Genomic DNA, 24,872 nt, shown 5'->3' with positions numbered 1-24,872 from the left:
GGAAACTGCAATATCAGGAGTAAAACAGACAATTATCTGCATAAATTAAAGGCAGTTTTTACACGTGGCTTGGTCAGAAACCAGGTTTCCTGATATTAATCTGTTCCAAGCAGTATCAGAATTGGTCTACTTCCAAAAGAAGACCCAGATCACATAAGAATAGGAATGGTTGTGCCATTCCGGAAGCAGTGTTCATGTTTCAAGACTTTTCTCTGCACACACTTCAACACACACGTACATATCCTTTGCCTCCAAATCGCACTGAAATTTATTTTAGAACATTGGAGTTTATACAAGACTATAACTTCTTACTAAACAAAACAAATAAAATGAGAAATCATTGTTGCAGTGGAATTATTAAATGTGGCACACATCCTGTTTCTTAATTTTATATATATTATACATGTATATTATCACATACATCTGATATTTTTAGCCCAAAAGCAGTTCAAAAACCAACAAAATGGACACAAAACTATGTAAGTATAAAAATATTAGTTATTTAATATATAAATGTTAAATATATAATATTTTGCTAAATATATAAATAATTAAAAAAAGTTTTTTATAAATAAATAAAAAAAAAAACAATGAAGCCGAAGCACATGTAAAAATCTGTCTTTACATAATGCACACAAAATAATAGGCAATTCATTTTTAAAAAAAATAGTAAACTGCAACAAAACAAACTCAAGGTGTGACTGAACATATGGTGGTTTATGAAAGTCCCCGTTCTCACCCACGAGTCTTACTTTCACACATGGACCGAAGCTGAAGCAACTGCATAAGTCAGCATTCTCCTCTGCCTTCGTCTTTGACATTTGAGCTGATGAGCTGTTTCTTTAAGTCAAGTCAAGTCTGGGAAAATGTGATGGTGTTTGTGCCTGTCATTGCTCATCTTTGTATACATAATTTTCCTGTGGTTTAGATCCATATTACTTAAACACAAATTTATTTATTTTGCCAACTGTATACAGTGACCAGAGTTGGTCCCAGTGGTACTTTTGATGATAACTCTGCTGAAGGTGATGAGTCTCTGTGCATTTTCGTCTTTCTCACTAGTGTGGATTTTGCTACATCAGAAATTTGAACCAACTCAATTAGAAATGAATGCAAATGAACATCAGGGTACAAACTCCATTGCGGCAGTGTGCAGAACTTGTTCATTCCTCGTGTTCTTTTCAGTGAAGGAGCAGAAGAAAATGTGCATTCATCAGCCTCTCAGTAATTTTATGGACATCTTGTGTTAGAAAGCTAGTATATAAGAAAAGAGCAATGTGTGGGGTTTTAAATGCCTTAAACTTGTGCTGAAGACTATCTCGCAGTCGTAATAAAAAAAAAAAACAGCTGCATTCATCTCAAAACTAACAAATCAATTCAAACTCACCAATAATCATCTTAGGTCAAAATTTCTCAGCAGAGAAATGATAGATCAAATCATCAGATTGTGACATTTATGCAAATACGAGGTCTATTAGAAAAGTATCCAACCTTATTATTTTTTTCAAAAACCATATGGATTTGAATCACGTGTGATTGTGTCAGACAAGCTTGAACCCTCATGCGCATGCGTGAGTTTTTCCACGCCTGTCGGTTGTGTCATTCACCTGTGAGCAGGCTTTGAGTGAGGAGTGGTCCAGCCCCCTCGTCGTTGTTTCATTGCCAGGAAATGGCGGAATGATTTGGGCTTTTTTCCCCATCAGAATTTTATCAGAAACTGTTAGAGACTGGCAGATGGAAACCATTAAAAAAATGTATCTGGCTTTCGGTGAAAATGTCACGGGCTTGGTAGAGAATAAGGAGTGTTACTGTCGCTTTAAGGATGGCCCCCAGCAGCTGTGGGGCGCACCACGCTCCGAAGCCGCCATTGACAGGCTGAACGACCATTTCATTTCTAAACGGATGGCTGTCTGGATCCGTGACCATCGTGTGCCATTTCTCTGGTTATCACAAGAGCTGGACATCATCCATTTTCCGTCAGATTTCACTTTTAACAAGAGATTTTGTCGAGTGGAGGCTTCGCGCATTGAGATGGCATTCAGACAGCTGTCGGTGGTTTTTCCATCGAGTGATTATCCGAGAAATTGTGGATGTGCCTGGACATGCCAGAACATGTCCCGTGAGGCTTCATCACGGCGTTGCTTTGCGTCATGCGGCACCGCCGCGATGCGCAGAATTCTTCCGCACGTCTGTCTCAGTGTGCTGAAAAAGTGCTGATGTCCACGTCTTTTCACAATTCCTGTGCTAGTCAGACGACCTCCCGGATAAAACACAGCGTCCAGTTTGGAAATGAACGGCACATTCCACTGTTACAGGAGTTTTTGTCATGGAAAGAGGAGCGGAGGCTTCGCGCGTCGCGGCGGTGCCGCATGGCGCACAGCAACGCCGTGATGAAGCCTCACGGGACATGTTCTGGCATGTCCAGGCACATCCACAATTTCTCGGATAATTACTCGATGGAAAAACCACCGACAGCTGTCTGAACGCCATCTCAAAGCCGTCCTGTGAGACCAAAACGGAGGTGGTTTTGTCTCGCTCCAGTAGCGAATCCATCATGACACACGAACGCTCGGCTTTTCATGACAAAATCTCTTGTTAAAAGTGAAATCTGTCGGAAATGGTTGATGTCCAGCTCTTGTGATAACCAGAGAAATGGCACACGATGGTAACGGATCCAGACAGCCATCCGTTTAGAAATGAAATGGTCGTTCAGCCTGTCGATGGCGGCTTCGGAGCGCGGTGCGCCCCACAGCCGCTGGGGGCCATCCTTAAAGTGACAGTAACACTCCTTATTCTCTACCAAGCCCGTAACATTTTCACCGAAAGCCAGATAAATTTTTCTAATGGTTTCCAGCTGCCAGTCTCTAACAGTTTCTGAAAAAATTCTGATGGAAAAAAAGCCCAAATCATTCCGCCATTTCCTGACAACGAAACAACGACGAGGGGGCTGGACCACTCCTCACTCAAAGCCTGCTCACAGGCGAATGATGCAACCGACAGGCGTGGAAAAACTCACGCATGTGCACGAGGGTTCAAGCTTGTCTGATGCAATCACACGTGATTCAAATCCATATGGTTTTTGAAAAAATAATAAGGTCGGATACTTTTCTAATAGACCTCGTAAATCACATAAAATATCCCTATTTTTTCTAGATATTGACAATCTGAAGTGATGATAGATGTCTCCTTCTCAATTTCTGTTCCCACAGCAACAGGAGCAGGACCCCACAAACCTTTACATCTCCAACCTGCCCGTGTCCATGGATGAGCAGGAGCTGGAGAACATGCTGAAGCCTTTTGGTCATGTGATTTCCACACGGATACTGAGAGACGCCAACGGCCTGAGCAGAGGAGTCGGCTTTGCCAGGTATGCAAGAAGAAAGGAATCCCTGATTCCACCACACATGAACACAGTCACATCTCGCGTTCATCCAAGAATTTTGTCATTTTCACTTTGAAGCTCCTAATCCGATAACAAAAATGTGCTAAATAGCACTAAAAGTGGTTCTTTGGCTCGTAAGGGCCGATGATCACAGGCAGAAAAGACTTTAAAGTGCACCTGACATGGTTTGTTATACTTTGCATAACGTGATTGTAAATAATGTACAAAGTCTTGAATATTAAACTAAAAACACTATAAATGAACAATTTGGCAGTTTTATGAGATTTAAAATTTCCCATGCGAGTTCCGTCTTCCAACTTTAAATTTTCACCACAATGTCTATGTGATGTCACACCAGGATCACTCACCTTAAATGCAGAAACACTGGACCTTCTGAGGTTGATAAGAAAAGATGCCATTTAGGTCAGAAATATGCCTCATAGGTGCATTGTGGCTGAATGTTCAAATGAGGTATAATGTGAGCATTACATTGAATGTTGGAGTGCTCTAAAAAGGGTAATATTTGGAGTGATTTTTTTTTTTTTTCTGAGGCTAGCTTCATAGAAGGACCTATGCTTTCTTCTCAAAGGGGGATAAACATAAAAGTCGGCAAGTGACTCATATTTCCGACCCACTTTTTAGTACATGTTCGAGAGAGAGAGAGACTTTAAAATGCTGAAAAAAAAATCATGTTTTTCCTCACTTTGCTTGTGAAGATTGACAGTGTTTGCATGTACTGAGTGGCCTGAGTCCAGCACTGCCTGCCTGCTGATGTACGTCTATGACATCATGCTAAGATTGCTGCATTTCAGAAGCTTTTAGCGTCACGAGACCAAACAGTGCCGCTTGCTGAAATATTATGATCACAATTCAGTCTTTCAATATTTTTTTTAACCGAACAAAACACATAAATAATGTCAATCAGCAACAAATAAATAAATAAATACATTATAAAATTAAAAATCATATCAGTTGCCCTTAAAACATGGTTTGAAGCAAAAATCTTGACTGCTGACCATCTTTAATATGCATAACAACCTTTACTTTGATACAAAAACATGATACAAACTCTAAAAATGAAAGGTCACTGAATGAATATGCATCACAATCAATCAATCAATCAATTTTATTTATATAGCGCCAAATCACAACAAACAGTTGCCCCAAGGCGCTTTATATTGTAAGGCAAGGCCATACAATAATTACGTAAAAACCCCAATGGCCAAAACGACCCCCTGTGAGCAAGCACTTGGCGACAGTGGGAAGGAAAAACTCCCTTTTAACAGGAAGAAACCTCCAGCAGAACCAGGCTCAGGGAGGGGCAGTCTTCTGCTGGGACTGGTTGGGGCTGAGGGAGAGAACCAGGAAAAAGACATGCTGTGGAGGGGAGCAGAGATCAATCACTAATGATTAAATGCAGAGTGGTGCATACAGAGCAAAAACAGAAAGAAACACTCAGTGCATTATGGGAACCCCCCAGCAGTCTAAGTCTATAGCAGCATAACTAAGGGATGGTTCAGGGTCACCTGATCCAGCCCTAACTATAAGCTTTAGCAAAAAGGAAAGTTTTAAGCCTAATCTTAAAAGTAGAGAGGGTGTCTGTCTCACTGATCCGAATTGGGAGCTGGTTCCACAGGAGAGGAGCCTGAAAGCTGAAGGCTCTGCCTCCCATTCTACTCTTACAAACCCTAGGAACTACAAGTAAGCCTGCAGTCTGAGAGCGAAGCGCTCTATTGGGGTTATATGGTACTATGAGGTCCCTAAGATAAGAAGGGACCTGATTATTCAAAACCTTATAAGTAAGAAGATGAATTTTAAATTCTATTCTAGAATTAACAGGAAGCTAATGAAGAGAGGCCAATATGGGTGAGATATGCTCTCTCCTTCTAGTCCCCGTCAGTACTCTAGCTGCAGCATTTTGAATTAACTGAAGGCTTTTCAGGGAACTTTTAGGACAACCTGATAATAATGAATTACAATAGTCCAGCCTAGAGGAAATAAATGCATGAATTAGTTTTTCAGCATCACTCTGAGACAAGACCTTTCTAATTTTAGAGATATTGCGTAAATGCAAAAAAGCAGTCTTACATATTTGTTTAATATGCACTTTGAATGACATATCCTGATCAAAAATGACTCCAAGATTTCTCACAGTATTACTAGAGGTCAGGGTAATGCCATCCAGAGTAAGGATCTGGTTAGACACCATGTTTCTAAGATTTGTGGGGCCAAGTACAATAACTTCAGTTTTATCTGAGTTTAAAAGCAGGACATTAGAGGTCATCCATGTTCTTATGTCTGTAAGACAATCCTGCAGTTTAGCTAATTGGTGTGTGTCCTCTGGCTTCATGGATAGATAAAGCTGGGTATCATCTGCGTAACAATGAAAATTTAAGCAATGCCGTCTAGTAATACTGCCTAAGGGAAGCATGTATAAAGTGAATAAAATTGGTCCTAGCACAGAACCTTGTGGAACTCTATAATTAACCTTAGTCTGTGAAGAAGATTCCCCATTTACATGAACAAATTGTAATCTATTAGATAAATATGATTCAAACCACCGCAGCGCAGTGCCTTTAATACCTATGGCATGCTCTAATCTCTGTAATAAAATTTTATGGTCAACAGTATCAAAAGCAACTCTGTCTGTGCATCACAGAGTGCACAGACAGAGTGCATCACAGCACATTACCCATTAACAATGAACATCTTACACACTAAAGTTCTGCAAAACAGTGGATCTTGGTGTGGACCTGCAGACCACATACTTCAGTTCACTGAGGAATTTTCATTTGAGTTCCATCTCAAAGGTGAGTGTAAACAGCTGCACTTTATATTCGTGGCTAATGCACAATGGTCAGTGAACAGTCTTTGTACACAGCAGTGGATGCAGCAGGTGTTAATCCAGCTGTCATAGTGTTCGCTACACTTCAGCGTGTGTGTGGCTCTGTGGGGTCGGAGTTGGTCTACCAGCATATATGCTGGGCTTTGAGTCCAGGTGTGTGCTTCAGGACTACTTATCTGTGTTCTTGGGCAGTATGCTTCATCTGCATTGTCCCAGCCCCCACCTCCAGTTCTAAATGAATACAGTCCCTGGCTGGGAATGTAAGATGATATGGATTAGTGTCCTATAAATGGCGAACTGTAGACTGTCATCCACTTCACCCTGTGGTATCTGGTATCATGGGCAATATGGATGGAAAATTATATCACCATATTACGTCATGTTTGGTGATAGTGAAACCATTCATCACACTCACTCTTGGCCAAAGCTCACCAGACTTCGATAAAGTATTTGTATGAGGAGGAGACAGATGCGTCCATTGTTTAAAATCCTCAGTGGAAGCAGCTGAAAATAGAAAACAAGCTACATGCCTTTAAAGGAGCAGACTTCCAAAGTGTGCACTTGTGTCCACAGCAAAGACACAGAGTACCGGAGGGGACATTGGTAGGAAAATATAGGGCTCAACATGCTATGTGTGGGCACAACATGTAATCTGCCCCAATGGCTTGATTTGGTTTGATTAACTTGTGCACACAATTTAAATAATTAATTTTCTCAGTAAATATGGTCCAAGCATTCGTTTGTATGCATGCATGCAGCTTTCTGAGCAAACAAAATATATTCTGTGCTCAGTAGGTAGTTATTTTTGTACAGATAAATGTACAAAAATAACATTGTTCACTCTGTAATGCTCAGTGTTGTGCGCCATGTGCACACTCAAGTCAGCACAGTACACAAACTAATCAAATCTAGAAACTAATCAAGCCATGAAAACAATTGTATTTTGTGCACACAAAGAAGCGTTTGGCTCACTGTAACTTGTGGCCTTTTTTTCTATATATAGTTTATCTCTCTCTCTCTGTCCACATCTGCACCACAGATGTGGACAAACTACTGCAGTCCCTGTGTGCACTCCCTGTGCCCCATTCTTCCTTTGCATGGAAATTAGAGGAGAGCATATGACATATTATTCTGTGGTTCTGAAAACTCTTCATCATCACATTGATGCATTTATATTTTTTATATCGCGGGACAATAAATTATTATTGTGGGGAGCATCTCTACCAGTTTATCAATAACTACACAATATAGTCCATCCCTATTATCCGGGGATCAGTACCAGCCCACTTGGCCTCAGGCCCTGTATGAGGCTTGCTAGTACTTGCGACACTAGTGTCTTAAAAGCCTAACTCATAATCTGCCATATGTGTTTTGGACACACATGGGTCCCAGGGTTTGGTACCTCACAGGTGGACCGCAGGAATATGGGGGAAAGTTTGGGAAAGAGGATGGGCATAGTGCTCGTCAAATGCAGGTTGTATGAGGCGTGGAGAAAATTGCGTCGTTACCCCTTGCAAAGTGTATGTCTGATGTATGTGATCAGTGCATGTGGAGTACATGAAAGTTGCCAGTTTCATAAGCCAGAAGTATAGCTCACACTTATGATGCACATGGTTACCACGGTAGCTCATGTTTCTCCTCAGCTACTATCATCTGCCTGTAAAGGTCCAACACTCTCACTCTTTGTGATGGTATGGTGACAGCCATCTTCTTTCCTTCTACAATGCTATATAATCAATGCTATATAATGCTATATATAATGCTATACAATGCTATATAATCTCCCCAGTATATATATATATATATATATATATATATATATATATATATAGAGTCTTGACACTTGTATCTCATGTGGGTTGGGTGCGCTGCGTGCACACCACACATAGCGATAGAAGGTAAGGTGTACTTCTGTCTTACAGGCCACACAAATATCAAGTGAGGAGTATTTGTGTAGTACTTCTAAAGCACGTCATTCGTACAATTACCGTGCTTCACTCGTGTGTCTTACTGTCATCACAAATCCCCCACCAGCCGTGCTCCTGGCTTGGTTCAGGCGTATAAAAGTCGTACAGGTATGCATTCTTGATTTTTCGCAAGACCCGTAAAATTTGCATGTGCAGGACCAAAAGTCTCCACAGCCAGTCTCCAACCTTCTACGGCGCTGAACACATGCAAGTGATGCCAAGTCTCAAGCACAATTTTTGCCAAATTTTTCCCTGTAGACAGCCCGTAGTAGTACGTACGGCGGGTTGTGAGTTAGGCAGAAGTCTACAACAGGTGCCACTCTGATTGATTTTATGCCCACAACATGCCAGTTACTAATTAAGTGAATTAATCTAGCCTCTTTGCACCCAACGCCAGACCTCCTGCTAGGTAAATAGCAATGTGAAGGCGGACGTGCCCAGAATGCACTTGCGTTTCTGTCCATGGGCTGTCAAGAAAGGACCCATTTTATATTTTGCATGGATCAAGAATAAAAACAAGTTAGCTGTCATTCATATCCAAGTGAAGGTTATTGGGAGACATTGCTGGACTCAAAATAACACTAATACATAATTCTGCAGCAGATTCATGCTTCAGGTAATTTCACAGTGCAGGTTGACATGCTGCCTTTTACAACTTTAAAGGACTTTTAGCTCTAATGATACGACTTTACCTTACTGTACCCTTGGCGCCTTCGCTCTCCTCTGTGTGGTCTTCTTAGTTACACAGCAGAGTGTGCCAGCTATTAGAATGCAGTCAGGGCTGCATTCAGGGTCACCGACTATGTGAAGAAACCGTGAGACACACGCAGACACATGCATGCTCACATACACAGTCTCTCTCCCTCTCTCTTCACACATACACAGGCTCTGCTTTCCAAGCAGGCAATTAGTCATTGAGCCGTGATTGGGTGAGCACCGCTGAATAGGGGCAGACAAAGAGGACATGACACACAGCAGATCAGACTGAATGGAGCTTTTAAATTGGGACAAAGGAGAGGAAACCCCATAGAAATGGATGCAGATACACAAAACGTACATGGGCCTTGCTCAGACATTTTGCTCAGATACACCAAGAGGCACAAATGCATAAAGACGCAGTTACTGCATTTAATGCAAATCTGTAAACCAGTTTGATTTATATAGCCAAAAAAATCCAAAGAATGTACTCTTCCTGCAGTGCATTTCTGTGTGTACTTTGAAAGTAACCTTCACCTATCATCGTTCTCTTTTTCTCTAAATATCTGTGTTCTGCATCAGGATGGAGTCAACGGAGAAGTGTGATGTAGTGATTCAAAATTTCAACGGGAAATTTTTGAAAACTCCTCCAGGAATGACAGGTAAGTCAATCACCAGTAACACTGTTTTGTACCACTTACTACATCTGTATCTTTGTTTCCTACAATCTGTCAACATGACTTTCTGCCTCAGAAATGCTTTCCTCTGTGTATTTTGCTGTGCATAGTTTATTTTTTACAAGGCATGAGCACCTGAGCATCAGTTATGTGCACACCTGGTTGTATCTAATTGGACAAGTACGGTATTTTCTCTTATGAGCAATCGAAAACAAATACTTTTTAAAGATTGTATTGAAAATACAGGCTCCAAAGTACAAACTTAGTGCACTTCAGTGGAGGTATATATGCCCTGAGTACAGCAAAACTCTACAATCGCTTTTACATCCAAATTTTGTGTGTGTGTGTGTGTGTGTGTGTGTGTGTGTGTGTGTGTGTGTGTGTGTGTGTGTGTGTGTGTGTGTGTGTGTGTGTGTGTGTGTGTGTGTGTGTGTGTGTGTGTGTGTGTGTGTATCAAAAGATGTATACATGGACATTTCCAACTAATTTCCAAGTCTGATGAAGTTATTGACACCTGTCACTAATAAGTAGACACAGTATTTTGTCAAAAGCAGACTCACTTTAAAAATGGAGTGATGGTAAAGAAAGGAATGATATGATATTGAACAATTATATGAAAGGTTATACTTTTGTAATTTCCCCTGCATGACACTGATGCTACCCACCCAATAAAAAAGTGTGGAAGAGGCAGCAATTCTAATGGCCAAACAGTATGTCTGAATCTAAATGGTATGTTTTAAGTATCACTTTATACCAGTGTGCATTTTCAATGTTTTGAAATGGCACTTTCTTATCCCCATAGGCTGTAAAGCCAAAAGCAGGATATAGAATTGCATCAGACTACGCATTAGTAGCCCTTTCATGTGCACATGATAACTGATTTTCAACAAGCCTGAACTGGGCATCTTAAATGTGTGCATCTTTTAAGACTTAGAATTTGAGCATAATTGGTAAACGGCCTGCATTTTTATAGCACTTTTCCATCTATATCAGAAGCCCAAAGTGCTTTACAGTAATGCCTCACATTCATCCATTCACACACCAGTGTCAGGGTGCTGCTATGTACGAGGTCTGTTAGAAAAGTATCCGACCTTATTATTTTTTTCAAAAACCATATGGATTTGAATCACGTGTGATTACATCAGACATGCTTGAACCCTCGTGGGCATGCAAGAGTTTTTTCACGCCTGTCAGTTACGTCATTCGCCTGTGGACAGTCTTTGAGTGAGGAGTCGCCCACCCTCTCGTTGATTTTTTCATTGTTTAGGAATGGCTCACAGACTGCTGCTTTGTTTGATAAAAATTTTTTTCAAAACTGTAAGGCACAACTGAGTGGACACCATTCGATAAATTCAGCTGGTTTTCGGTAAAAATTTTAACGGCTGATGAGAGATTTTAGTCTGGTAGTGTCGCCGTAAGGACGGCCCACAGCGCCTGACGGCGATCTGCGCTTCGAGGCGGCAGCGTCTCGCCGTTTCAAGTTGAAAACTTCCACATTTCAGGCTCTGTTGATCCAGGAAGTCGTCAGAGAACAGAGAACTTTCAGAAGAAGTCGGCATGAGGAGTTTATTCGGACATTCCATTGTTAACGGACATTTTGTAATGAAAGAATGTGCGGGCAGAGTTGCATGTCGGGCCGGACCCGACCGCGGGGGGTCGCGACAGGAAAAAACACCTCCGTTGGAAACCTTAACGGCAAGTTGGAACATGCCCAAGCTGTTAAACAATTTCTCAGTTACTCACTTGTTGAAAGCCATCAAAAGGCGCCTGAATTTTACAAAGGGTTTTCAACACGGAGGTGTTTTTCCTGTCGCAGCGCACACAGATTCGCCGAGTCGTCACGGAAACTACTCGGCGAATTTGCGCGCACATCTTTCATTACAAAATGTCCTTAAACAGTGGAATGTCCGCATAAAGTCGTCATGCCGGCCTCTTCTGAATCTTCTTGTTGTGTGGGCCGCTGAAGAGGAGGTACTGCTGGCCCACCACCACCAGAGGGCGCCCTGCCTGGAGTGCGGGCTCCAGGCACCAGAGGGCGCTGCCGCCTAACAGGAGCAGCCAGGGTGACAGCTGACGCTCATCATCCTTGACAGCTGTCACCACTCAACAGGATCAGCATTGGTATATCAGCCAGACGACATCTCCACCTCTTTGCCGAGATATCGTTCTACCTTGAAGGTAACGTACCTCAGCTGGTTGTGAGATAATAACCCTTTGTTGCTTGAGCGTTTTTTGTGAACTCTTTATTCGACGAGAGGAGGAGGTGGTTTTCCACCGTACGTATTGCTGGGTGCACACGCACCCACTTCTAACTGTGTTTGCTCCTCGCCAGCAGTACCAGATCCGACACGCGGAGGCAGTGGCCACCTGGGAATTCGGGACTTGGCGGCTCCAGTATTCCCGGGGTTCGGTGGCGGAGGAAATCGTGTGGTTCCGGTTCGACTTCGGACTGATGTCTCCTATCTTCGAGCCTGCCCACATGACATCTTGTATTTGACTCACTATTGTAATCTGTTGTTGTTGTTGTGCATTTTCACAACAGTAAAGTGTTGTATTTGGCTTTATCCATTGTCCGTTCATTTGCGCCCCCTGTTGTGGGTCCGTGCTCCTACACTTTCCCCAACACTTCTCTGTTCTCTCACGACGTCCTGGGTGAATTAAGCCTTAAATTAGGATGTTTTCAGGTCGAAACAGGCCGACGACGGCGCCTGGAAGCGCTGCAGGATGTCCCGCTCTGTGGGAAGTCCTTACACCGACAGAAACACCCCATAATCTCTCATCAGCCGTTAAACTTTTCACCGAAAACCAGCTTAATTTCTCGAATAGTGTCCACTCGGATATTCCTCACAGGTCCAAAAAACTTTGATAAAGCAACGCGCGCCGTCTCCAGCAGCTTGTGAAACAAAGGAATTCAGCCGAGAGGGCGGGACCACATCTCACTCAAGGCCTGCCCACAGGGAAATGACGTCACCGACGCGTGAAAAAACTCACGCATGCGCACAAGGGTTCAAGCATGATTGGTGTAATCGCACGTCATTCAAATCCATATAGTTAAAATAAATAAATAAAAGTGTCGGTTTATTGTCTAATAGACCTCTTATGTCGCTCATAGCACACCGGGCGCAATTTGGGGATTAAAGACCTTGCCCATCCTCTGGTCTCAAGCCCATTGCTTAACCACCAGACCATCTCCTCCCCCAATTCCCCCAGTTGATTAAGTTCCACCAAGACCCTCTAAAGACCACCCACTTTACTGAACCGATTGTAGATTGTTGGAATTTATGACCAGTTGTTGGTTTTTTTTGTTTGTTTTTATGTATATTTTGTTTTTGTTATGAAGAGCTGTCTTTTTTTTCATATCCCTACCCTACACCCATCAGCCGCCAATAAATAAATAAATAAATGAATATAATACAATATGTGGTCTGCATAAACTGCTCAAATTCTATTTATCAAATCCCAGTGTGGTAATGTGGTTATGTCACATCTGATTTTTATTTACAAATACAATATCATAAGACAAAAGGTACACATCAGTGGGTTTCTCCTAAATTATTTGCCATAGCGATCAAGACAACACAAAGCCAAATAAATGCCGTGGTACAAATTACCAGTGTGGGGATGATCGGTGCACATATGTGCCTTCTTCTTTTGTCTGACTTCCACTGTAGACTCCTGCATGAAAATTTAATTTGAGTAAAAAAACCTAAAACCGCAAACAAAAACATAAAATATTCAAGTGTAAATTAAACTATTTTTTTTCCCAGCTCTTATTGTGCAAAAGCCTTCAGGCATAAAATGTGCCAAACCCTTTTTCAAATCATGTTTTGCTTCTTACCATTTTGCTCAGTTTCATTACAAAATGGAGAAAATATCCATCTTTTTTCAATAAGCGGACTGCTACCTACACATTTATTAAATGCAAATAACTGATCCTGCATCAGCTGCAGAGCACATTAGCATGGAAATTAGGTAAATTGGATCCCTGCTAGATGGGCGGATTGTAATAAAATATTGAGGCCGTGCAACCTACACAGCAGTCTACATCATCATCATCATCATCAGGTTACCAAAATTAATTTTTTGACATTGTGTCAACATTCATCGTTCAGTTTCAGCATGCATATTGTCTCATTACTGCATTGAGATGCATACACCGTGCATCATTGGATACCTGCACCCTTATCGGTGTATTTTCATGAATATATTCCGTGTTTTACAGCTGTAGTCATGTGAGGGGATTCGGTGCTTCCTGGTGAAATATCTGTTTGTGTACAAAGCGGTCTGAGTGTGATGGATAGCACATCGGACTCATCTCTGTCTTCATCGCGCCTTGGACCACCTCGCGGTGATTTAGTGAGACGATCTGAGTGATTCATCTCTGGACTGTACAGGACGCAGATTGTAACACACGAGTACATACAGAGACAGACGTCCCCTAAAGGAAACAATCTGTCTCTGATTGCACCCCCACATAACCAGCAGTGACTGATTCCCTTTTAATGCTACATAATAGAGAAAAGGGGAAGGGTCACCACGTGTCGGGTCAGAAAGAGAGAATTCGAGAGAGGAAGAAAAAAGGAGAGGAGAGGTGATTAGGGCGAGATTGAGGAAGTTGTTGAAAACATGATGAAGCTGTGGTTCTGAGAAAGACACAGAATGAAAGAGAGAGAGAGAGAGGTGTCTAAAAATGACAAGGAGGGAGAATCAAACTGAAAGTGACAGAATAAAAGAGAAGAAATGAAAATACAGAGAGATCAGATATTGAAAGAAAAACAGGAGCAGTACACAGAAGAAAATGGAAATCACAGACAGACAGAGATGTGCCAGGCGCTCCAGCAATCTGATTTGTGAGATACAGCATGGTGGGCGGCGGACGCACGTGCACGCACACTGCTGTGCTTGTCTAAACTGTGAAGTGTAGCCGTGTCCGTTTGTGGCAGTCGAGTAAATCATGCTTCATTCCAGCTCTTGTTTCTTTCTGTAGCATCGCTCTGTTTGTGTGCTGGATCTTTTAAAAAACACAACCAAGTTTTTACCCACTCAGGTGTAAAGAGTTTTTTGTTTTGTTTTTTGTTGTTTTGTTGTTTTTTTTTACTAAAGACAAATTTGCAAATCTTTGTTGGTGCAAGCTTAAGCGTAAAAAAACTAACCTTTGGGGAAATTGCTATCTTTGAAAAGTGTCAAGTAAAGAAATTGTTTGTCTTTTTAAACAGTATAGATGGATGGATGTACTATGGGGTAAAATTACATATAAGATGCAATATATAAGTAGCACCGAGGATAATACAAAGTGTAAAACACACAGAATTACCACTGATGTGTGGAATGATGTTAGGGCCCTGTCCCACTGGGGAGAGGATTAATTGCGCATGAATTGAGTACACAAATTGCGGGCGTTCGTTGTCGTCCGCAACAAAAATGGCCAAAAATGACAAATGTTCCAGTATGAATTACGGATATATTAATAATATATAGCGAATATATGATTAACAGTCACGGTTATATAACGCATGTAGTGAGGAAACTGATCCCACGCATTGAGATTATCATGGCAGTATTACAGGTATATTATGAATGCATCACGCACGTGTTGCAGGTGCACGGCATCTGCATTGCAGTCATAAAAGAAGTGCTCCTTTCGGCATCACTATTCACACCAACAATACAGCCTCTGGAGCATTTGCTGGACTTGGACAAGTTGATCACAGAGTTAATGTTCTTGTCATGCGAGGGTTAACTGTTCATGAGTTTGGGGAGCGGGAGGGGGGAAGCCGCTCGGGGTGCGAGGCCGTGTTTTTTTTTTTTTTTTTTTTTTTTTGAGAGCGTCACAGAAAACAGACTTCAGAGTGAGTTGTGGCTAAACAGCAACTCTTCCTTTTGTTGGTGTTAAATAAAAGTCCTGGATTGCAGCAGCTATTACGTGTTTGTGGATTTACACAGCCGGACCGGCACTGACTGGCAGGTATGTCGCTTTCTGCCACATATAGTACTTTGGGTTTATGTGACGTGTTTGTTATGCATTCACAGATTGTCTGTAAATCAGCTGCAAAGCAGATGTAATAAAAACACTTGGCCAATCTGTATGCAGTCGCTACAACATATTATAGGTTGTGATGTGGACATGATGGGCACGCTATATATCTGTTTTATACACTGTCCCGGTCCGCTGTCAAGCCGCAAATCCCCATCAGTTGCAGATATCAGCGGTTAACAGCAGATATACAGCGCATAGAGGGAGTATGTACAACCCCTGGCAAAAATTATGGAATCACCGGCCTCGGAGGATGTTCATTCAGTTGTTTAATTTTGTAGAAAAAAGCAGATCACAGACATGACACAAAACTAAAGTCAGTTCAAATGGCAACTTTCTGGCTTTAAGAAACACTATAAGAAATCAGGAAAAAAAATTGTGGCAGTCAGTAACGGTTACTTTTTTAGACCAAGCAGAGGGAGAAAAATATGGAATCACTCAATTCTGAGGAAAAAAGTATGAAATCATGAAAAACAAAAGAACGCTCCAACACATCACTAGTATTTTGTTGCACCACCTCTGGCTTTTATAACAGCTTGCAGTCTCTGAGGCATGGACTTAATGAGTGACAAACAGTACTCTTCATCAATCTGGCGCCAACGTTCTCTGATTGCTGTTGCCAGATCAGCTTTGCAGGTTGGAGCCTTGTCATGGACCATTTTCTTCAACTTCCACCAAAGATTTTCAATTGGATTAAGATCCGGACTATTTGCAGGTCATGACATTGACCCTATGTGTCTTTTTGCAAGGAATGTTTTCACAGTTTTTGAAGGCAAGATGCATTATCATCTTGAAAAATGATTTCATCATCCCCAAACATCCTTTCAATTGATGGGATAAGAAAAGTGTCCAAAATATCAACGTAAACTTGTGCATTTATTGATGATGTAATGACAGCCATCTCCCCAGTGCCTTTACCTGACATGCAGCCCCATATCATCAATGACTGTGGAAATTTACATGTTTTCTTCAGGCAGTCATCTTTATAAATCTCACTGGAATGGCACCAAACAAAAGTTCCAGCATCATCACCTTTCCCAATGCAGATTCGAGATTCATCACTGAATATGACTTTCATCCAGTCATCCACAGTCCACGATTGCTTTTCCTTAGCCCATTGTAACCTTGTTTTTTTCTGTTTAGGTGTTAATGATGGCTTTCGTTTAGCTTTTCTGTATGTAAATCCCATTTCCTTTAGGCGGTTTCTTACAGTTCGGTCACAGACGTTGACTCCAGTTTCCTCCCATTCGTTCCTCATTTGTTTTGTTGTGCATTTTCAATTTTTGAGACATATTGCTTTAAGTTTTCTGTCTTGACGCTTTGATGTCTTCCTTGGTCTACCAGTATATTTGCCTTTAACAACCTTCCCATGTTGTTTGTATTTGGTCCAGAGTTTAGACACAGCTGACTGTGAACAACCAACATCTTTTGCAACATTGCGTGATGATTTACCCTCTTTTAAGAGTTTGATAATCCTCTCCTTTGTTTCAATTGACATCTCTCGTGTTGGAGCCATGATTCATGTCAGTCCACTTGGTGCAACAGCTCTCCAAGGTGTGATCACTCCTTTTTAGATGCAGACTAACGAGCAGATCTGATTTGATGCAGGTGTTAGTTTTGGGGATGAAAATTTACAGGGTGATTCCATAATTTATTCCTCAGAACTGAGTGAGTCCATATTTTTTTCCCTCTGCTTGGTCTAAAAAAGTAACCGTTACTGACTGCCACAATTTTTTTTTTCCTGATTTCTTATAGTGTTTCTTAAAGCCAGAAAGTTGCCATTTGAAATGACTTTAGTTTTGTGTCATGTCTGTGATCTGCTTTTTTCTACAAAATTAAACAACTGAATAAACATCCTCCAAGGCCGGTGATTCCATAATTTTTGCCAGGGGTTGTATTGTGTATGAATTGAGTATATATGGAGTATGTAAGGCGGATGTCATCCGCATTCAGATTTTTGAACAGCTCAAAAATCCTGGCTACGGACATGCGTGCCTCTGCGGAGGATCACGGGCGTGTTTGGATGACGGCCGACTCATACAGGCATGTTACACGGATATTGTGAATGTTTGGCGAATATGGGCCAATTTTGTGTGCAATCCATATGCAAATCCTCCTAAATGCCAGTGGGACAGGGCCGTTAAATATGGGGAATCTTTCCAGTTGATCAACTATATAAGTAGCATTAACTAGATCATCACTGATGATTGATGCACCACTGATCCTCCCCGGGTCTCAGATGACAACCACCCAGGAAGATAACCAATCTATCCCCACCTTTCAAAAGTAACTATCAATCTGCCACAGCCAGGTGAAACATGGGCATCCTCTTGGACTTCTCCAGCCTGTTGTGAAAGTGTAGTGACACGGACCCACAACAGGGGGCGCAAATGAACGGACAATAGAAGGAGTCAAATTTGAACACTTTACTGTTGTGAATGCCACAACCATACACAGCAGATTATAGAATGATACAAAGTCAATGGATAAAGGTGTCGTGTGGGCAGGCTCGACGATAGGAGACGTCCGTCTAAAGAAGAACCGGAACCACACGATTTCCTCCGCCACCGAATCCGAAGGATACTGGAGCCGCCAGGTCCCGAATCCCCCAGGTGGCCACCGTCTCCGCGTGTCGGATCTGGTACTGCTGGCTAAGAGCAAAGACAGTCAAGTGTGGGTGTGTGTACACCCAGTAACAACAACGGTGGGAATCCCACCTCCACCTCAAATCACACACTTGTGCAGCTCCTGTTTCAGCACTTATCTGGAAAGAGTGAGAGGCGAAGACGTCGGCACTTTCACAAACCACCAATCAGCTGACAAGGCTCCACAGGAAAGCGGCTGCAAAAAGAGTTCAGACTAAGATACAGTTTAGTTTATGGCTGAGAATATTACCTCCTTAGAAGAACGATATCTCGGCGACGTGGTGGAGGTGTCATCCTGCTTTTATCTGGGGTGAAGTGCAGATGATCGGTGACGCTGTCATAGCTGATGAGTGACAGCTGTCACCTCGGCTGTGCCTGAAGCCCGCACTTCAGGCAGGGCGCCCTCTGGTGGTGGGCCAGCAGTACCTCCTCTTCTGGCGGCCCACACAACAGAGCCACTGGGTACGAGCTGGTTCATACACAGAAAAATATAAGTCCAAAATGTCTTAGCTGACGTTCTCTTGCAAGTGATATTCCTCATCTGAGCCTCTCAAAGTAACCTCTAGTTTGTCACAAAGTCATTCCAGTAGTACCCAAGAATCCTCCAAAGAAACCTAGTACCAGTGAGATCAATTTGTCACCTTAGCTCACTGGTTAGCATCCAAGTCTCACACTCATAAACCACATTTATTGGGTTTTCCTCTTCCAGCACAAAGTATTTATACCAAGACAAATAAACTTAATTGTTTCTGGAGTTATCCCACAGACAGACAGTTGGAGGCATAAAAAATAGATGCCAATCGATTGAGGAACACTTACTATGTAACAAATGGTTCTGAAAGCTAGTTTTGGCTGGAATTGCTCTTTGAAGGTGTTCTGAAAGAACCTAAACAAAATATTCTTCACATCCACATATTTTCTACTCTAAAGTTGTTTCTATTCAAGGCAAGGCTCAAAGTTTTCACCAAATTTCATCATAATTGGTTTCTTAGTTCCTGAATAATCTTGCTAGTAAACAACCAAAGCAACAAACAGACTAGGGCAGAAACAATTTGATTAGTGTGGAAGTTCTCTGAGGCAACTGGTGACTGTGTATTTATAGATGCTCATTAACTTACACATATATGACACAAATGCATTCTCTTTCCAGCTGTATGGAAAACTGCATGTCTGAGTGAGGATCATGGCTCATTCACTTTCAGCTTAGTGTGTCCTTAAATCAGCCAGAACTTTGGTTTAATGACCCAAAATCAGCACAATTATGTCCCGGTGAAGGCAGGTGTCTCTGTAGGCCAGTTGTGTTGATTTATGTCACTGGCAGTCTGAGCTTTGTTATGCTGTTCATGTACTTATTACCTACATTTTTATGTTATCAAAACACCATCAAAACAAACTCAATACAAAACAATATGCACATGCCTGTATATCATGTCAGGTATACATGGATCATGCGTGTGCAAGATTATCTGTGCACATTCATTGGCCACTTCATTCAGCACACTTTGCAAATGCAGGGTTGAACCTTTTTTGCCTTCAGATGTGCCTTAATTGCCTTTACCTTTTGGTAGCATCATCTCATCAAGGTCTAGGAAACCTCAGAAATTATGATCCATGTAGTTATTGGCTTTATTTAGGTTTACTTAGCTTTTTTGGTTAGCAGTGTGTGCTGGGCTAGTTATAGGATAAATTACGGTAGCTCTTCTGGCTATATTTAGCCAACGTTCGGGATTTATTCTCTTTTACATGATGTAGATTTTTAATGGTTCTTCAGTTTAATGGGTTCTTTAATAGATATCAATAGATAGTTTCTATGTTTGGGGTTTCCAATAGAAAGCATGTAGAATACGGAATTTGTCTTTCTATAGTAACTATCCATAACTTAGCTAGTAGGGTGAATTTTAGACAGGAACCTAATACATATTATGTCATAGCTTTTGTTTCTATAATAATATAACCAGATTTACTGTATATCTTAGCCTACTACCCATAGCTTTGTTTTACAACATGTCTACAGACTAGGTAGATGTATATTTCAATCTTTTTCTGTAGGAACACTTCAGTTTCAGGTACTAACTCCTATAATATTATGTAGTTATTATATTTCTGGTATATGTTGTTTACTGCCCTGTTTGTGTAAATGCCACTTTTATATGTGCTGTCCATATTCTTGAGCCACTTGGGTGAGTAGGGAGAGTTCCCATGGGGTAAAAAAGCTTTTAAACCTACCATCCCTGATTCTCAAGACCAGGCACGTAGGGGGCTCTGTCCCTTCTTTGTTCCTCTCTGTATGTGTGTGTGTGTGTGTGTGTGTGTGTGTTTATATATATATTTAGGAGTACCTTAGTATATGCTAGTAGAGTTCCACCTTAGATTTGGAATGCATAATAGAAGTTATACCTTACTGAGTTTTCATGATAGTATCACGCAGTTACCACACCGTTACTAGCCCACCACCTGCCTGAGTTGCTGACACAAGTCAGAAGAGAGTCATGGTTTTGTTTTGTATGGCAAATTCTTTAGACAATGAAAAAAAAATGTGTACATGCATGCACACACAAAAGCCCAGACTAACCTTTATAATCACTTCTAAAAATAAAAAAAAAAAAAGGTCACAGAAGATAGAGTGTGAAATAAAAGTCATTATGAAAGACAAATGATATGGAAAGATTTGAACAGTGACACAATTGATGGGATAAGAAAAGTGTCCAAAATATCAACATAAACTTGTGCATTTATTGATGATGTAATGACAGCCATCTCCCCAGTGCCTTTACCTGACATGCAGCCCCATATCATCAATGACTGTGGAAATTTACATGTTCTCTTCAGGCAGTCATCTTTATAAATCTCATTGGAACGCACCAAACAAAAGTTCCAGCATCATCACCTTGCCCAATGCAGATTTGAGATTCATCACTGAATATGACTTTCATCCAGTCATCCACAGTCTACGATTGCTTTCCTTAGCCCATTGTAACCTTGTTTTTTCTGTTTAGGTGTTAATGATGGCTTTCGTTTAGCTTTTCTGTATGTAAATCCCATTTCCTTTAGGCGGTTTCTTACAGTTCGGTCATAGACGTTGACTCCAGTTTCCTCCCATTCGTTCCTCATTTGTTTTGTTGTGCATTTTAGATTTTTGAGACATATTGCTTTAAGTTTTCTGTCTTGACGCTTTGATGTCTTCCTTGGTCTACCAGTATGTTTGCCTTTAACAACCTTCCCATGTTGTTTGTATTTGGTCCAGAGTTTAGACACAGCTGACTGTGAACAACCAACATCTTTTGCAACATTGCGTGATGATTTACCCTCTTTTAAGAGTTTGATAATCCTCTCCTTTGTTTCAATTGACATCTCTCGTGTTGGAGCCATGATTCATGTCAGTCCACTTGGTGCAACAGCTCTCCAAGGTGTGATCACTCCTTTTTAGATGCAGACTAACAAGCAGATCTGATTTGATGCAGGTGTTAGTTTTGGGGATGAAAATTTACAGGGTGATTCCATAATTTATTCCTCAGAATTGAGTGAGTCCATATTTTTTTCCCTCTGCTTGGTCTCAAAAAGTAACCGTTACTGACTGCCACAATTATTTTTCCTGATTTCTTATAGTGTTTCTTAAAGCCAGAAAGATGCCATTTGAAATGACTTTAGTTTGGTGTCATGTCTGTGATCTGCTTTTTTCTACAAAATTAAACAACTGAATGAACATCCTCCGAGGCCGGTGATTCCATAATTATTGCCAGGGGTTGTAGAACAATGGTCAGAGCCAAATGAGAGGTCATAGTCTGAAATCCATGGTGATTTCTTGAAAATGTAAAGAGCAGTTTCAATCAGACTTGGTAAATAAAGTCAGTGGATCATCTTTTTACAACACAGGTCATGTCAAAGTCATAGATAAAGATTGTAGATCAATTGTCAACGCCACATCAGAGGTCACAGTCTAAAATACACGAGGATAACGTGAAAATGCAAACAGCGATTCAGTTAAACCTGTTGTACGGCTGGGGGGGCCTGGCTGCCTTTTTGTTTCTGTCTTTTGTCCTGTCTTTTGTTTTTCCTTCCAGGTGGCTTGCATTTGGGACTGAGTGGCTGTGTAGCTGAGTTTATCAGGACCTCACCCTGATCACCTGAGGCTGATCACCTGCGGCTCGTCAGGACTCACAGCTGTGGTGCATCTACAATGGATTGGAACATGGTGGCATTTAAGACTGGAGTACACAGTGTGTATTTGCCAGAGACTCGACCTTGTGACCAGATGGGTGAGATCGTCGTCTCGGGAGCCATCTCATCATCAGTGGAGGTGAGGTCTCACGCTCGTCAGCACACTTCCTGAGGTACGTTAGATTTTGTGACTAACATTTATACAGTCAGTAAATGTGGTGTCCCTCACACCTTATTATATTGAGCTGTATGTTGGTCGTGTCATCAGCTTCCACTGCAGTGGAGTTTTGTGAACTGGATGTTCCATGCCTGCAGGGTGGGAAGCTGATTAGTAATTAAGCCAGGAAGTGTTTGCTGTTTGTGCACCTTTGAGCGTTCTCTCTGTGTGTTGAGTGTGGACTCACATAATGATTCCTTCTTTCACAGACTCGGTTTGTGGCGGCCACCTGGGGGGTGTCGGCGGGGTCCTTGGGTCGGAATTGGTTCTGGCTCCGGACCGTTGGCGCTGCTGGGAGCGCACCGCAAAACCACCACGCCATACCGCGCACTTTTATATTTTTTCACATCACTGTTATGTTCATTAAACTCTGTTATCCTTTGTACCATGCTCTGCTTATTTTATACTGGGTCCTTCAAACGCTGGTCGGTTCTCCGGGCTGCGTCCGACACATAACAGTAGTCTCTGGCCAAACATCATGGACCCAGCGGTAGCAGAGACGGTAACGCGCCGGGAAGGCGGCAGCAGACGTTCAGAAGTTATCCGGATCAGTTGCGGGTGCTCTCGGCCCGGATGGTGCGCGTTGGAGAACCCATTACTGAATACTGATTTGAGCGCTCGTGCAGCCATGTTCCTGTGTTTGTGCCTTATCCGTGGGTCGTGGTGGAGTGTGACTGGCGACGGCTTCGCGTCGCACTTCGACCGGATAAGAGGTTTGAACGGGAGCTGCAGGAGTGGGTCTGTAATGGGTGAACGCGCACGGCGGAGCTCTGTGGCACGGGTCACGGTGCTTCCTGTGTTACAGTCGTAGCCCCGTTTCCCTGGGTAATGATAGCTACTGCGTCTGTTGTGTCAGCTCCGGTGTTATTTAGTTGAATCACATTTTTGGTTGCGTGTTGCACACAGCTGCGCACAGAAAAGCAGCTCGTTTGTTTTCTGTGTCACCAAAGAGAGTTTTTCATTTTTAGCACTCTGGCTCCCTCTGTTGGTGACTGAGTCACATTACCGTCAAGCTCTTAAGTTGGAACAGGTGTGTTCCATTTGTTTGAGCTTGACGGTATAAATCACTTATTTGTTTTGTGTTAGTTCATTTTGTGTGGGTGTTTTTTGAGTTGGTTTTTGTGTGGGATTTTATTTTTTGTTTTCCACTATTAGTGTCTGGGGTTGTGACCCTGCAGCCTGTTTGGAGCAACTAAAAAGGACCCAAGCAACTTTATGTTAGTCTGTTAGTCTTTCTTTTTATTTCTTGTAGTTTCACCTCCCCAGGGTTTGATGGGACGGTCCCCTGGGGGGTGATGGGGGGTAATTGGGTTGTTTTTTCTTTTTCTTTTTTTTTGTTTTGTTTTTTGTTATGCCCTCTCTTCTCCTCTGACTCCAGCCGGATGAGCCGTAGCGTCGGCGTTGCTGGAGTGGTGCAGTTTGGTTATGCTGGGCGTTTCCCAGGTAACCTCTGCACCCGGGAGGGAAGGGGGGGGTTTGGGGTATTTTCTTTTTGTTCCCTCTCTTCTCCTCTGGCTCCAGCCATGTGAGCCGTAGTGTCGGTGTTGCTGGAGTGGTGCAGTTTGGTTATGCTGGGTGTTTCCCAGGTAACCTCTGCACCTGGGGGTTTGGGGGGGTGTTTTTGTTTGTTGATTCCCTGTTCCACCTCCGGCTTCAGCACGCCTTTGAGCCGTTTGCCATCGGCGTGGTTGAGGTTTGGGGCAGTGGGATATACTCGCATCTGGTGGCTAGATTGGGAGTCGGAGGAGTGGCGCCGTTTTGTGCCGTCTGCCATAACCGCTGTTCCACTCCTCCCGGTTGGCTTCTGGGGTATAGTCACGGTTGGTGACACTGGACGTGCTTCCAGTTTCCACTGCGCCAAGGGGGTGGGGTTGGGGTTGTTTTGTATGTTTTTTTTTCTCCTTTTGTTTTTCCCCCCAGTTTCCGCCCTCAGGGTTTGACTGTGGTGTCCTCTGGGGGGGAAAGGGCTGTGGGTCCATCTAGCCATAGACGGCCGGGGCTGGGTCCGTTGGTCATGAGGGGAGGCGTCTCCTGGGGTTGATGGAATGGTCCTCTGGGAGGCGCTGGGAGTCCCCGTGGGTGACATTGGATCCCAGAGGGACCTCGGCTGTGGTTGTTACTCCTGGAGCTGGCGGGATGTCCTCTGGGGGGTGTTGGTCCCTACATGTCGTTAGGGGGGGGGGGGGGGTGTTAGTGTTTTTATTTGTTAGCTTAAGTTTGGGTTGTTTTTCTTTTCTCCCCTTCCCGGGGT

General features: G+C 42.5%; 1 protein-coding gene across 4 annotated transcripts in view; it reads left to right on the top strand.

Annotated features, from left to right (window-relative positions):
- LOC117514716 (RNA-binding motif, single-stranded-interacting protein 3-like) overlaps positions 1–24,872 on the top strand; it is a 459,452-nt gene that overhangs the window by 300,714 nt on the left and 133,866 nt on the right. For all 4 annotated transcript variants that reach the window (XM_034175281.1, XM_034175279.1, XM_034175282.1 and 1 more), the window contains exons 5-6: positions 3,210–3,367; positions 9,473–9,552. In XM_034175281.1, coding sequence (XP_034031172.1) covers positions 3,210–3,367; positions 9,473–9,552 — 238 coding nt within the window. The remainder of the gene's footprint in view (positions 1–3,209; positions 3,368–9,472; positions 9,553–24,872) is intronic.

Source organism: Thalassophryne amazonica, chromosome 7 (genome assembly GCF_902500255.1).
Source record: "Thalassophryne amazonica chromosome 7, fThaAma1.1, whole genome shotgun sequence".
Classification (NCBI taxonomy): domain Eukaryota; kingdom Metazoa; phylum Chordata; class Actinopteri; order Batrachoidiformes; family Batrachoididae; genus Thalassophryne; species Thalassophryne amazonica.
The sequence above is the reverse complement of the archived record's forward strand: the minus strand, read 5'-3'. Positions and strand labels throughout refer to the sequence as shown.